At 37.0% G+C, this 16,069-nt stretch overlaps 1 protein-coding gene across 1 annotated transcript; it reads left to right on the top strand.

The window, feature by feature from the left end:
- Positions 1-1,108: 1,108 nt before the first annotated feature.
- On the top strand, positions 1,109-4,078 carry LOC125213394 (probable polygalacturonase). The gene is made up of 5 exons (XM_048113911.1): positions 1,109-1,851; positions 2,747-2,867; positions 2,967-3,141; positions 3,220-3,290; positions 3,367-4,078. Exons 1-5 carry the CDS (start codon positions 1,504-1,506, stop codon positions 3,990-3,992), a joined length of 1,341 nt encoding a protein of 446 aa, XP_047969868.1. The 5' UTR covers positions 1,109-1,503; the 3' UTR covers positions 3,993-4,078.
- The last annotated feature ends 11,991 nt before the right edge of the window (positions 4,079-16,069 follow it).

Below are 16,069 nucleotides of genomic sequence, written 5' to 3'. Positions count from 1 at the left end.
ATGTTATTGCAAGAATTACTGTCTTTCCCTCCAAAAACTAAAGCTTGTTTATATACTACTAGTGGTGGGAATATGAAAAGTTTTGCTATTTACTACTATTGGTGGGAAGTATAAAAGGCATTCACAATGAGCATCTCCACCAATCTCTTTAGTCGACAGTTCATCCATTACACCATTATTCCCCTCTCTTCCTATGCTATGTCCCAATTCTCACAATTATCATCCTTCTAGTCATAATTATAATATTAATTTGCATTATTCATTATTTTAAATAATTTATAAAATACAAAATCACTATTAAAAACACAAAACTAATAATAACAATTCTAGTATTAATAATATTAATTCATAATTGAATAAAAATAATATTAATAATTAAAAACAAACGTAAATTTTTCCCCTCACCTTTTTCTTCCCCAAAAATGGTGACAAACCAAACTACCCTTGGCCGAGCAGTGCTCGTGCCGCCCACCATTCCCGTCCCTATATCCACCTCTCGTCCCATCTCGTGCCGCCACTCGTCCACTCCTGCATTGGACTGCACCACCTGTTGTGACGTTGTGGCTGGTGCGCCCTCTCTATTCCGCTGTGGATAATCTCGTAGTAGATATAACCTTCGACAACTAAATTGCCAAAAGACTTGGTCGGCGAGGAGTCTGTGACTGTTTCCAACATTATTATATACTTCCTTTGTCCCATCTTAGTTGACATTTGTCTTTGGTGCAGAGATCAATAATTTAGAGGTTGTGTAGGTGAATAAAATATGAGGGATAATAAAGTAAGAGAAAAAAAAAAGAAATACTACTATTCCATAAAATAGGAGCAAAAATAAAATTTTATTAAGAAAAGAAAATAATTGAGATATAGCTAAAAATGGAATACATCTCAATAACGGGTAAAATAAAATTCGAGGGATGGATTAAAAAGAAAATATAGGTATTTTAAGATGTGAAGTGCGTATGTACCAAAACATAGTTCGAATGTTTTTAATCAAATCCAAAAATATCCGTTAAAATTGTTTTATACGTTTCCAAATTCCAAAAAATTTTATCGCCTGTCACGAAATAATTGCGATCACTATTTCCTGCTTAAAATATATCTCTCTCATTTCGCGGCAAAGACAAGAGAAGCCCTCCGCTTTGCAAAACATTGCCTCCATTTTCAGCTCTCCGCTTTTGCACAGTCTCATTCTGCTTTGTCTCTGTGCACTTTTTGGCTTCGCCTCTTTTTTGTTAGCTTCTGTGTGTTTTCTTCGTCGAATGCTCTTCTTTTTTGGCACTAATTATTTTCCCCATTTCATAATCGGATAACTTCTAATTTTGCTCTGTGCCTCCATCAATCCTAGAAGATTTGCATTTGGAATTTTCTCCTCGCTCTATTCCCAGATCTCTCTTTACCTTTCTGCGTCGCTTTCCTTTCTTCAACCAAAAATCTCACTACTCTCTCCTTGTTGCCTTGTGTTTGCTTGTTTCCTCTCACCAAATCAGCACGCAATTAGGTCAAATGCATCGTTGTGATTGTTCATTTTGGTTTTGTGTTGGAACGTTATCACTACTATTGTTAATTAATTTTGGAGAATTCGCGAATGGTGAATGGGCAACTTGCTCCGGGATCGTTCCGATGAACTACCGGAACGATAAGATATCGATTACGGACTTCGGAGGCGTAGGCGATGGGGTGACGCTGAACACGAAAGCATTCAGGGAAGCAATTTACAGAATTGAGCATTTGAGAAGGAGAGGTGGCTCTCTGCTTTACATTCCTCCCGGCGAATATCTAACCGGACCTTTCAATCTCACTAGCCGTATGACTCTCTACTTGGCCAGAGGCGCCGTGATCAAAGCCACTACGGTATCTAATCTTTGCATTTTTAATCCATGTGCATTTTGTGTTTCCATTGCTGCTTTTGCTTTGAAATTGAATTGGAGTTTTAGGAAGTTCAATTTGTCTTGCATAGAGTGGTAGTGTGCTTTTAGAGTTGGGGCAAAATGGTGATGTTTCTATGTTGAAGCCTAGTGACTTATGCATTTCTAAATTCTACTGCTGAATTGTACTTGAGCTTTAGGACAAGCGAAGCAATGCCGTTGTAGTTTCTGTTTTTGATGAGTATGATTAAATGCAAAGTTTGTGAAGAGGATTGGGAATGGGGACCATATGTTGTGTGTTAATTGTGATGTATCTGGTTCAATAGGACGTGCCTCGGGTTATGGTGAAAGAGACCGATAGCTTTTAAAGCTCGATTTCCTAGTAAAGAATCATGGCATAGGATGCACTAAGTTTGTCATGTGGACCAAGGATAGCTGGCTGACTTTATTGCATGTGGAGATGTTTCAAATGGAGTTTTGTTTTCCAGCTGTGATAGTGAAAAAACCAGCAGAAAAATTAAGAAATGGACTGTGTAGATGATGAAATGGACTCTGAATAATTGCCTCTGTGAGACTGAGAACTGGAGTTTATATTCAGAATACCCAGAAACCCACCTGAGTCTCCTATGTATTACTCGTAATCTATCGTCTTAGAGGGCGAATGAGCGGTTACTGTTTGCTTTAGAAGTGCTTCCCGCATTTTATGTTTCATTAATCATGCAGTAACTCGTCTGCAGCTATTAGTTTACATTTCTGATAGAACAGAAGTTAAATTGTTTGGATAATAAATTAAATTACTTCAGAGGTTATAAAATAGAATTAATCTTGTTTGTAATCACTTCCCACCAGTCTTTGACATTTGTTGTTGCTAAATGCTTCAGGATGTTGGGAAGTGGCCATTGATAGCACCGTTGCCCTCTTATGGAAGAGGAAGAGAACGGCCTGGGGGAAGGTATATGAGCTTCATCCACGGTAACGGTCTACATGATGTGATCATCACAGGTGAAAGAAACTTGTGGTCCATATATATCTACCTAGATTCTACATGCCTTAGTATGTAACAAAAATCTCAAGTCAACAGAATGTTTGCCTTTTTGATAGGGGAAAATGGAACAGTCGATGGCCAAGGCGGCATCTGGTGGGACATGTGGAGGCGAAGAAATCTCAAGTTTACCCGACCAAACCTTATCGAGTTCATGAACTCGAGAGGCATTATCATTTCCAATGTCATTTTCAAGAACTCTCCCTTTTGGAACATACACCCTGTTTACTGCAGGTAATATCTGAATGCTCACAATATGTTGAAAATTTATATGAATAAAACATGTTTTTGATTTGAACTCCCTCTTGCCAGTCATGTTGTGGTTCGATATGTAACGATTCTTGCCCCTGCTGACTCCCCTAACACTGATGGTATCGATCCAGGTATAAAACCGAAAAGCATTTCGTTCTTCCAGGTATCTGATCATTTTCTTTGAATTTTGACTATTTCGTGATCCAGATTCAAGCTCCAACATATGCATCGAGGACTCCTACATATCCACCGGGGACGACCTAGTAGCTGTGAAGAGCGGGTGGGATGAATACGGGATAGCATTTGGTCGCCCCAGCCACAGCATCACCATCAGAAGACTAACCGGATCATCCCCATTTGCTGGCATCGCAGTTGGAAGTGAAACCTCCGGTGGCGTGGTGGACGTCCTGGCAGACCACATAACCCTATACAACGTGGGAATCGGCATACACCTCAAGACCAACGTCGGCAGGGGAGGGGTGGTGAGGAACATAACTGTGTCGAACCTCTACATGGAGAATGCTCGGACAGGGATAAAGATCTCAGGCGATGTAGGAGACCACCCGGACGAGTACTACAACCGGAAAGCTCTCCCGGTTCTCAAGAATGTGGTGATCAAGAATGTTTGGGGAGAAAGAGTCCAGCAACCCGGCCTCATCCGCGGCCTTAAAAATGCACCATTCACTGATATTTGCCTCTCCAACATACATCTCAGTGGCGCACGGCCGTGGCAGTGCTCTCATGTGATTGGAGCCGCCGTTCAAGTTAGCCCCTCGCCGTGCGCTCAGCTCTCCTCCCGCCAGCGGTTAGGTGCATGCTCCTCTTCCTTCTAAAATCCCCCTAATATGTAGCTTATCCTTTTAATATGAAGAGACAGTAAATTTTATAATGTGTTATACTAGCAATTATTTTGTTTACATGAATTGAACACAATCAATCACACCATGGAAGCAAATTTATTTACATACATGTATATATATAAGTGGTAACATACGTATCAAAATACTAGCTAAGAGCAGGGGATTATTATTGGTGATCCATAGAAGTTTCTAGAAATAATTGTTCAAGAATTTACGCACGCCCTTGAAGAAAGGGGATTTCTTCGTCTTCTCTTCCTTCTTCTCATTTCGGAGAATGAAACGTTGCTTCAATATCTTCAGCTTCTTCTCGCGATCGAACCGATCGTAATCGTAGTGTTTGAACACGACTCTCTTCACCCGATCTACCTCCTCTTCGTTATCGTTGTTGGCGTCCTCGCTGCGGCGGAGGTGGTGGCGATGCATCCTTATCCACCGCCCAGGGATCCGCTTGCCTCCACCGCGAACAGCGGGCTGCTTGAAGTCAATTTTCTCGCCGGAGGCGATGAGCATGTCGTTTCCGAGGGAGATCTGGCGGTTATCCCTCACGGTAGGCTGCTTGAAGTCGGTGCCGATGAGCATGTCGTTTTCGAGGGAGATCTGGTGGTTATCCCTCATGGTAGGCTGCTTGAAGTCGGTATTCTCGGCGGATGCGATGATCATGTCGTTATCGAGGGAGATCTGGCGGTTATCCCTCATGGTAGGCTGCTTGAAGTCGGTGTTCTCGCCGGAGGCGATGATCATGTCGTTATCGAGGGAGATCTGGCGGTTATGCCTCACGGTAGGCTGCTTGAAGTCGGAATTCTCGGCGGAGGCGATGAGCATGTCGTTTCCGAGGGAGATCTGGTGGTTATCCCTCATGGCAGGGTAGAATTTGAAGTGGTGGCGGCAGGGGCGCCTAAGGAAGAGGCGGTTGATCGGGCGGAAGGTGATCTTGGTCATCGGAGCCGAGGAGACGACGGCGAAGTTAGGATCGGTTTTGGCGTTTGCGTCGGTGTTGATCGGTTCGCTGGGGAGACGTTGCGCGGGAGCGTCATCGCGGAGGGGAAGAGCGACCTGCGCGGCGGTTACGGTGAGATCCGGCGGAGGACGGGCGAGTGAGATGGTGAATAGGCAGAAGAGAGCGGCGGCGATGATAGTGGTGCGGAATTTCGCCATGGTATGAAGTTGGGTCGTAATTTGAGGTATGGAGACGATCTGATATAGGAGGGAAATCCCGGGTAGATCGGGCAAGTTGGGAACCCTAGTGGACTAGGAGGGAGGAGAGCGGGCAGTGGGGTTGACCAGACACGTGGCAGACGACTATGCTATCTTGGGCCCACTTTTTTTTTTATCTCCCTCAAACTTCGGAGTAATATTTTTTCCTCATAACAAAATATTAGCTTTGACCACGAAAATCCATATACTCTACAAAAATTTTCGGCACGTTTTATAAATGAATGTTGAGTGTGTTAAATAAATAGATAAAAAAGTAAGAGAGAGGAAAAAGTAGAGAGAATAAAGTATAAAGTGAATAAAACAGAGAGAATAAAGTAAGAGAGAAAAAAAGTTATTATATATAGAAATGACTCAACTATGAAAAAACTTTCCGAAATTGAAAAATGACTCAACTATGAAGAAACGAAGGAGTATATTTTAAGAAATTATTTAATTTTGAAGAAAATTTAAAGAAAGAAAATGAGTGAAATGTAATATTTATTTTTGATATCCATTTCACTTTAACTAAGTTGAGTTAAAATTTTTGAACAAGAAGGTTAAGATATTGTATTAAAATGTAGGAGACAAGAATAAATTAATAAAGGTAAATAAAGAGTAAAGTATGTGGTGGAATAAAGTAAAAAGTGATTTGATGTTTTATTTTTGTCATAAAAGAAAATGGACATCTCAAATAAGAATACTCCTTTTATTCTACGTTACTTGAGGTGTTTCTTTTCAGAATGAGATTTAGGACAGTTGTGTTTAGTAAGTTAAATAAAGAGAGCGTGACTAAACTTAGTTGGTACGAAGGGAGTATTAGTTCTATAATGAATTGTGAGTGTAAAAAGTTAATGGAATATGAGATCTGCATATTAAAAGTAAAATAAAGTAAATAGTTCTATAAATCATAGACAATCAAATGACAAAATAACCATTTAAATGGTGGACGAAAGGAGTACTTAATTTGTACTCACTCTTCTTTCTCTCATTCAAACTTCATATTTTCTTCACTTAATTAATTACCTTCATATTTTCTTCTCTACATTTATTTGTAGGAGTGCTTAAACGGTTTGGTTAAGCGAAATTACAACTGAATCGGCCGGTTAATTTAGGAATCAGGAATTGAAAAACTTATTTCGGTTCCGATATCGGTTTTATTTAAAAAAAACGGTTCCATCGTCGGTACTTGATATTTCCAATCATTTTATATTTATATATTTAATTTATGTACCCTAATTATTGATATTAAAATATATTTTATTTAAAATAGTGAATAATTTGTACTTCTTCCGTCCCAACTAAATTGAGGCAAAATTTCTGAGAATGAAGATTAAGAGATTGTGTTGAAAAGTATGAGAGATGAATAAAGTAGGAGAAATAAAGAGAAAGTAAAGTATATGATGAAATAAAGTAAGATTGATTGAATGTTTTATTTTTTGTCAAAAAAGAAAATGACTCAACTTAGTTGGGATATCCCAGATGAATGAGGCTTAAAACTATGCATTGGCACTTTTGCTTGGACATTTTTCAAAGAAATGAATTTTTTTTAATACACTAAATGCTTGGTATGATGGAATGGAATGGGGGTGGAATGTGTGAATGTAAATATTGTATTTGCATTCAAGAATATTCATCACACACTTCACAATATATACAAGGATTTCTAAACTAAACAAGGAAAGAGATAAATCAAGGATTGATACAATCCCTTGATAGAAGGCTATTAATAATACAATCAGAGACTTAAATCATTACATTATTTTATGCTATCATCCCCCCTCAAGCAAGACGTCGAATGAGGTCCAACGCATAGCTTGTCTGTGAAAAATTCAAACAAAGGACGATGGAGAGCTTTTGTGAAAATGTCTGCAACCTGTAAGTCCGATGATACGAATTTAGTCTCTAGCTGACCATTGGAAACAAGCTCCCTAACAAAATGGAAGTCAATATCAATGTGCTTAGCAAGTTTATGAGAACTCGGATTCTGACTGAGAAAGATAGCACTATTATTATCTGAATAAAGAGTCGGGCAAGAAGACAGCTGGACTTGAAGCTCACGAAGAAGTTGGAGCGCACACACCATTTCAGAAGCTGTATTTGCAAGAGCTCGATACTCGGATTCACAGCTAGAGCGAGAGACCGTGGGTTGTTTCTTGGCACTCCAAGATACTAGATTACCGCCAAGGAAAATAGAATAGCCATAAGTAGATCGTCTAGTTTCAACACAACGAGCCCAATCGGCATCAGAATATGCAACAATAGAAAACGAAGAGCTACGTGTAAAACTTAAGCCAAAGGCTGGAGTGTGTTTTACATAGCGAAGAATTTGTTTAACTGCTTGAAAATGAGCAACGGTAGGATGTTGAAGATGTTGACTAACAAGATTTACTGCAAAATGATAAATCAGGACGAGTAATTGCCAGGTACTGCAGCAATCCAACTAATGACCGATATAAAGTAGGATCCTCAAATGGCTGGCCGTCCGTTGAAAGTTGGCAACCTGGAACCAAGGGTGTAGAGACAGGTTTTGACTCTTCAAGAGATGCTCGCTGAAGGATATCACGAGCATATTTAGCCCGATTCAAGAAAATACCAGAAGAAGTATAAGTGACTTCAAGACCCAAAAAATAACCAAATTTTCCAAGGTGCAAATTCTTGATGAAGGCGAGGGATGAAAGATTTCAAGTCATCATAAGAATTTCCTGTCAGAATATATCATCAACATAAACCAAGAGATATATAGTGGATGAGCCACGATTATAGATGAACAGTGAGGGATCAGAACGACTACAGAAAAATCCAACGTGTACAAGAAAATCACTGAGTCGTTGATACTACGCAAGAGTAGCTTGCTTTAGACCATATATCACCTTTTTAAGACGGTATACATGATTTGAAAATTGAGGATCTATAAAGCCAGGGGGTTGTTCCATATATACTGGCTTGGATAGAACGTCGTTCAGGAAGGCATTTTGGACATCCAACTGATGTAGAGGCCAATTATTGGAAACAACAATGGATAACACTACTCGAATTGTAGAAGCACGAACAACTGGACTGAAAGTATGACAATAATCAAAACCCAGAAGTTGTGTAAAGCCTTGTGCAGCAAGACGAGCTTTATAGCGATCAAGAGAGCCATCCGCCTTGAATTTCGTTCGAAAAACCCATTTGATCCCACAACATTTACATCTTTAGGACGAGAATAAGATTCCAACTGTCCTTGAGAGCCATGGCAGAAAGTTCCTGCTTTAGAGCTTTAACCCATTCTGGTGTTTTTAAGGCAGACTTGATTCCACGAGGGGTAATCACCGTAATGAGAGCCTGAAATAAACGAGTATATGCGTAATTTGGTATGTACTTTGGCTTGATGATACCTGCCCGTGCTCGAGTTTGCATTGGATGAGTAGAAGATACTCTTGGTGGAGGGACAATTGGATTCATCTCAATTGGTGGACCGGACTCAATGATAGGATCGAGAGCTGACTCATTAACATGTTGATCGTTGATATCAGGCTCTTCTTGGTTGGGCTGTGACTGTGTCTCGTGTGGAATAGCAGACAACTCATGAGTGTTGATAGTAGGCTCATCTTGGTTGGTGTGTGACTGTAATCTACAAAGTAGAGTCGGCTCATCACATAGATTGCAAGAACTTGGTTGAGGAGCCGAATCAGGATTTACATTTGGGAGCTGCAATTTCAATTGACCATCCAATCGCATTGGTTCAGTAAATTCCGAGATAGGAAGAAATTGAGAGGTTGTACCTGCCAGGGGGCTTAGAGAATGGAAAAGATGACTCATCAAATTTAGCATGACGAGATATATAGATGCGGAAAGTAGAAGGATCGTAGCACCGAAACCCTTTGTGCGAGCTACTGTAACCCAAGAAAATACAAGCTCTACTCCGTGGCTCAAACTTGTTTGTAGTGTAGTCTCTCAGACATGGATAAACCCTACAGCCAAATAGATGAAAGTGTGCAAAGTTTGGAATAGTTGAGAATAATAACTCAAAGGGTGATTTTCCATCTAACACCTTCGAGGGCAAACGATTTATAACATATACGAAAGTACTAAAGGCTTCCATCCAAAATTTCATAGGAGTAAAGGAATGAAATAACATTGTAAGACCTGTTTCAGTAACGTGCCTATGTTTACGTTCCACTCGTCCATTCTGTGCAGGCGTATATGGAGATGAAAATATATGGTGTATGCCCGACTCCTGGAATAGCATCTGCACCTTTTTATTGGTAAACTTTGCGCCCCCATCACTGTGAAAAGTTTTAATATGACTAGACAATTGATTTTAAAAAAAAAAGCCTTAAACTGAAGCAACACTTCATAGAAATCATATTTTTGTCTCAATGGATATAGCCATGTAAATATGGAATAATCATCCACAAAAATAACATAATAGCGAAATCCAGATTCAGAGTTAACCGGCGCAGGGCCCCATAAATCACAATGCACAATGTCTAAAATAGAAGACGATCGTTTTTCATCACGAACAAAAGGTAATCGATGACTTTTAGCTTTCTCACAAGCGTCGCAAATCATTTGATGTGATTCTCGTTTCGATCCCAAAGCTGTGCACAAGAAGAGGAAACATAGCTTGGTCTGAAGTCTTGAGTTGGATGAAAAGAGTGAAAGAAGTTAGGATTTCATATTATTTATGAGCTAATAAGTTTAGTTAGAAATATTGGGATTTATATCTAGTTCAATTATAGGATTTATAAGCCTAAGAAAATTATATTATTATGATTTACGTTTTATTAGGTTAGGCGTGAGTTTAGCTTTAGGTATATTTTAAATTAGCTCTTTAGTTAATTAGATTATGATATATCTTATGTATATCAAATCTCATTTAGAGATTTAGCGTAGGATTTGCTATTTTTCGTTTATATCTATCTATATAATAGGGTTTGAATTTAGGCTTATAAATAGAGCCATTTATGTATCGAGAAGGGTAGAAGTTTTGCGATGAATAAAAATTGAGTGTGTTTCTTGAGTTTTTTTACTCTTGATTTTCCTATTCGAATCCTTGTAGCAAAGTGTTCGTTTTCGAATAGTTTATTGATTTATCGATTGAGTTTCCGCCCTCAATCGTGGCATCATTCATTCCATCTCCACCCCATATTTCACGTCGAACCCATATCCATCCATATTGTGAAGTTGTAGGAATGCCATGTCTACAACGAGTTCTTGCAATTTTCATACATATTCTGAAGCATGTTCGTGTTATAGTTGTTACAAGTCACGGAGTATCATGCAGAAACCCGTTTATCGTAGTTATCGCAGTCCATACGGTCGACGAGAGGCTGATTCATTCGGAGAGGTGTCGCGAGGTCTTGGCGAGCCAACGAGGCTCACATCATCATTGGTTTGGGTAACAAAGCACTAACAAATATGCTCCCAATTTTATGTAAAAAAGAAATTACATCAAATGCAACATGACCAAGCCGAGAGTGTCACAGTTCAAAAGATGCTTTAGGCGTACGAGCTGCAACCAGAGCTGACTTAGTATCATCCAACACGTAGAGACCATCCCTACGACTGCCTTGAGCCAGAATGTGTTGATTTTCCCGATGCTGAATTTTGAAGCAATTATCAGTAAAAACCACATCAATAGGTAAATCAGTAGTTAATGTGCCAATATGATAGATGAATAGAATTATTCAAATAACAAGTGCCAATATGAGAGATAGGTAATAAGGCACCATTACCGACTACAACTGAATCTGAACTTGTGTATGACGTAGATGAGTGGAGTTGCGTCGGAGTAGGAGTCATATGTGCTGATGCACCCATGTCTAAGTACTAGTCAGAGATAGGAGGATCAGAGGCAATACTCGATGCGGAGAAAGCCTCAGCAATGTTGGCCACAGGTGTAGCAATCTCACGATTGAATCGATCGGGACAAACGTTGGTATAATGGCCGGTTGTCCTGCATATTTGACAGTGAGGCTGGCGCTTTTGGCTAAAACCACCACGACCACTCTTTTTCGGACCTGAACCGCGACCACGAGACATTTGATTATTAGAAGACCGAGAGTATGTGTGTGCGGTGAAAGCAGCTGGGGACAACATGTTTGGTTCAAGTGTTTGTTGAAACATGTCCCAAGCTTCAGCATTGTTGAGAAGATCAGAAAAGGATGGTAATGGGGACATAGCCATTTGAGTTGCTGAGAAGCTAGAGAAGTCAGAGCCAAGTCCTTTCATAAATAGATGGATTTGTCTGTTTCATCAACGGATCTCCCAATTGCAGATAATTGATGCAAACGAGTTTGAAATCTCATCCAAATTCAGAGACCGAGCGACCTCGTTTCTTGATGGATTGAAGTTGTCCTTTTAGACGGAGTTCTCGAGCCTTAGATTGATGACTAAAAGTGTGCTCTAGTGCGAGCCAAACAGCAATAGCGGTGGTGCAGCCGATCACCACGGACATTGCTTCCTCGGACAAGGAAGAGAATATGAGACTGACAAGTCTCTGATCCTCAACACGCTAAGATTGGTATGCTGGATTTGGTGTTGAGTTTCCGTCAGCGGCCACGTCAGTCGGTGGTGCTCGATGTGATCCATCAATTAGGCTAATAAGCCCTAGACCAATGAGAATTGGGTAGATTTGGCTTCTCCACAACAAGTAGTTTGTTGATGATAATTTAATAGTGAGCATATGGATTAAAGTACCATATGGCAATGTATCAGAAGAGAGGTTTGAAGAAGAAGCCATGGCTTAAGGCCTATGAACTGAGGGAGAACAGCAGAGAAGGTAGAGCGAGAAGAGATTTGGGTTTCAGTATCCTAGGCTGATACCATGTGAATGTAAATATTGTATTTGCATTCAAGAATATTCATCACACACTTCCCAATATATACAAGGATTTCTAAACTAAACAAGGAAAGAGATAAATCAAGGATTGATACAATCCCTTGATAGAAGACTAGTAATAATACAATCAGAGACTTAAATCATTGCATTATTTTATGCTATCGGAATGGAATGGAGGTTGGAATGGAATGAAGATAGGAATGAAATGTCAATTTCCTTGGATTTCCTTTGCATTTTCATCCATTCACTCGTTCATTCCATCACACCAAGCAAATGAATAGAATGGAAGTAGGAATCACATTCCATTCCACCATTCATTCCATCATACCAAGAAGCCCCTAAAGCTTACTATATCGGTGTCAATGGATGTACGGCCCAACTAAGTCACATAAAAGATTTGTAAATAGATGCATAGTGGGCCAAATGAGATTTTTTTTACTTACCTTCAATTACAGCCAGAATAGAGGATGACCCAGATTCATATAAAAATTAGAAATAGAAATTTTGAGAATCGGAGAATATATTACACACATCATTATTCATAATGAACGACAAAGAAGACTGCAAAATTAAAAATTATATTATACCAAAGAAGAAAGATTATATGAACAAAAAGATGATATTTTTTTGTAATCAAAACAATATCAAATGTGGCCTCTATTTATAGAGGATGAAAATTTATGAATTTGGTATAATTTTTATATTTTATTAATATAATATATAACAGATATATAAAATTCTTGTAAAAACATTTATCAATCAATGAGATTGTGTGATTTAGTACATTGATTTGTTTATTGACCATTGATTTATGGAGTAGCATCTTATTACTCACATCAATCACACTCATTCATATTTTTTAATGTGTATAATATAATGTATAATGGTGTTTTATTCAATGAAAATACATCATATGATGCATCTTGCATTAAATTTTTAATATACATGCTAAAAGATTTATACAATATACTCTAAAAATTATCATGAAAGTGGGCGGAAAAATAAAAATTCCCACTTTTTGGTGAATAAATTTAAAAAACAAAAAGATAAATTATAATATAGAAGAAAGATTATATGTAGAGAAGATAGAGATTTTTTTCATGAATAAAACTATAGCAAATGTGATCTCAATTTGTAAAGGATGAAAAAAAAAATGAATTTTAGTATAATTTTTACATATATTTAATTTAATATATAAAATATATTTGAATAATAAATAAAATATTTATTGACCAATGAGATTTTAACAAATGACATAATTTCATTGGTCAATAAAATAAATTGAGAAAGAAACCACTTGATCTTATTTTTACCCAATAATAAAAAAAAGTGTGATTTGACCAATTGACATCCCTTTATTCTTTATTGATGGGGTTTGAATCTCTTTCTACAACGAAAGACTTGTACAAAACAAATAAATCAGACATAAGATCTATTTGACAGATTATGGAATTAATCTATTCACATGTTAACACAGAATTGCATGCTAGAACGCAAATAATTCATGCTTCAAGAAAATAAATCCTAAAACATGATTTTTACGATTTAGAGTTACCGAATTTGATTCTCCAAAGAATCGATGATTGCTTGCGCCTTCTCCACGATGATCTTCAATATTAGACCACGGATCTTCTGACTGGTTTCCGAACTGTATCTTGATATCAGTGTGGGCTTGGACTCGAATAAAGAAGATAGAATTTTCTCACGGAGGAGAGGTGAAAAACTAACGGAGGAGAATAATAAAAAAATTCGCCCCTTACTCTATTATTTAGAGTGGACGTGATTTTCATAAAAAAAATCTTAATTATGTCTCCTTTATTCTCCTATTTATATTAAGTTCATATTTGGCCGAGTTTTGGATATAGGCTCACCCCAATTAGCTTTTTTACTAATTAAATTGAACCCAAAGTTTAATACAAGCTTATATTTGATTATTACGAGCAACCACTATAGAAGTAATATTGACCTCCCCATCCACATCCGAAATTACAAGTAATCTGGGTTTCCGTTATTTATATTATTTATTTCTCGCACTTAAGATATAAACGTCTATTAATTAATTAATATCTGCTATGGACTTAATTAATTAACATCTTTTTAATTCCAAGAGTGGACTCAGCAAGAAACACTTATTTATTATTCATGGAATAATTAAATTCCATCTGGCCAGTTTTTGTGAATAATAAAACCTTGTTCGAGCTCCTCTTGAGGACATTATCAAACGAGACTCACCTCCATAAAGACACGTCTTGCAGTTAGATCCGTTTAGTACTATACCACACCAATGTCATCTTATTTCAGTGAGGCTTAGAAATATGCAGACTGATATTGCAACCTTTCACGATAGGTAGCCAAAGCCTATCTAGGTTGTGAAATTTTTCTTTCTCTTTTGCAAAGCATTGCATAGAACTGACCGTGTTATCTTAAATTGGACATCGCCCACAACCGGTGTACTAAGCTTAGGCTTTTGTTTACTTCTTATGCATTTAAATGTTTGTAAAACATCTTATAAATGCACAAGCAAACACGATGTAATAATAATAGTGATTCTATTCGTGCGAAACTGCTCGAATAATACTGAATCGGGTTAAAAATGGATTGTAGAGTTTTTCGTATACAAGCAAGATTCTATTTGTGCCCAAAACATGTTTTTCAGTATTCCAAACCTAACATTTATAGCATATCAATCATATATTAATACTGTATATTACATGCTAATACAATTTTATAAAATAGTTATCAATATTTCATGAAAGTGGACGTGAAAATTTTCTTTCCATGTACCGTGCATTTATATATTTATAGATTTTCTCTTCATCTCTTTAACAATTTTTAATTTCCCTACTATATTTTTACTTTAATTAGCTTACTTTACATAATTTTTCTAAAAAAAACGCATCCATTGACGCAGAACGGATGGAATATACTTTTGTAGAAAATTTGAGCTACAAATAAGCTCCATGGCCACCAATTAGCGCCACGGCTACAAATTAAATTAGCTCAAAATGATAAAAATTAGTTATACATAAAACATTTAATTATAATAGGAATTTTGAGATACATATTTACAGTTAAACTTAATTATTTCCTCTATTCGGAATGTGATCAAATGAAAACTCTAAATATTGTACAAACTCAAAACTATAAGCTGGACCATTGAAAAATGTCAACAGATCACAAAAAAGCATCAACAGGAGAATGTCAACAGAATTTCAACGGTAGTCAATAATTGCTGCTGTGTTGATATCGTGTTGATACTATGTTGACATTAAAATCTTGAAATTTTACACTGTGTTGATATTGTATTGAAACTGTGTTGAAGTTGTGTTGAGTAGTTTTGAATTTGTACAATATATAAGTTTGCATTTTATCACTACCATTCTTCATCCTATATAAATAGGCTGAATTTCCTTTTTTCGTCTTTCCCATAAATATTTTCATATCCATTTAAGGAAACATTTTTCTCCTTCTTTTTTACTTTATCATTTATTAGCCCACCATCCACTATTATTTCAACCATTTTTTTCTCTTTTTCTATTACTTTACCAAATATACATTAAAATCTATGTCATCCTCAATTAGCCTATTTCTACGGGACGGAGACGGTATATACTAATTTTAAATTTGTATAAATAAAATAAAATAAAAAACATATTTTAAATATATTTTAAAGTATATTTTAAAATTAGAATATTTCTAATAAGTAATATGAATTTTTAAATTGATTTATTTATATTTATATTAATAAAAATTTAACATATATTTATATCATATAAAATTAAATATTTTTTGGTGTAGTTATTTATACTGTAAAAAATAATTAATGAAAATTTGAAAATTATACGTTGAGCATGAAGAAATAATAAACAATAGTTGTACCTACATCCTGCTGGGGTTTGTATACTAAAAGATGCTTCGAGCGTACATGCCTTTGTACAGTCAGCTTGTGCATGTATACGAAACGCCACGTCCACTTGTTTACCTATTTATGAGAATAAGTAAAATAATATAATGGTTTATTATTGAAATA

Source organism: Salvia hispanica, chromosome 3 (assembly GCF_023119035.1).
Source record: "Salvia hispanica cultivar TCC Black 2014 chromosome 3, UniMelb_Shisp_WGS_1.0, whole genome shotgun sequence".
Taxonomy (NCBI): Eukaryota; Viridiplantae; Streptophyta; class Magnoliopsida; order Lamiales; family Lamiaceae; genus Salvia; species Salvia hispanica.
Note: the sequence above shows the minus strand (reverse complement) of the source record. Positions and strands in the feature narration are given on the sequence as shown.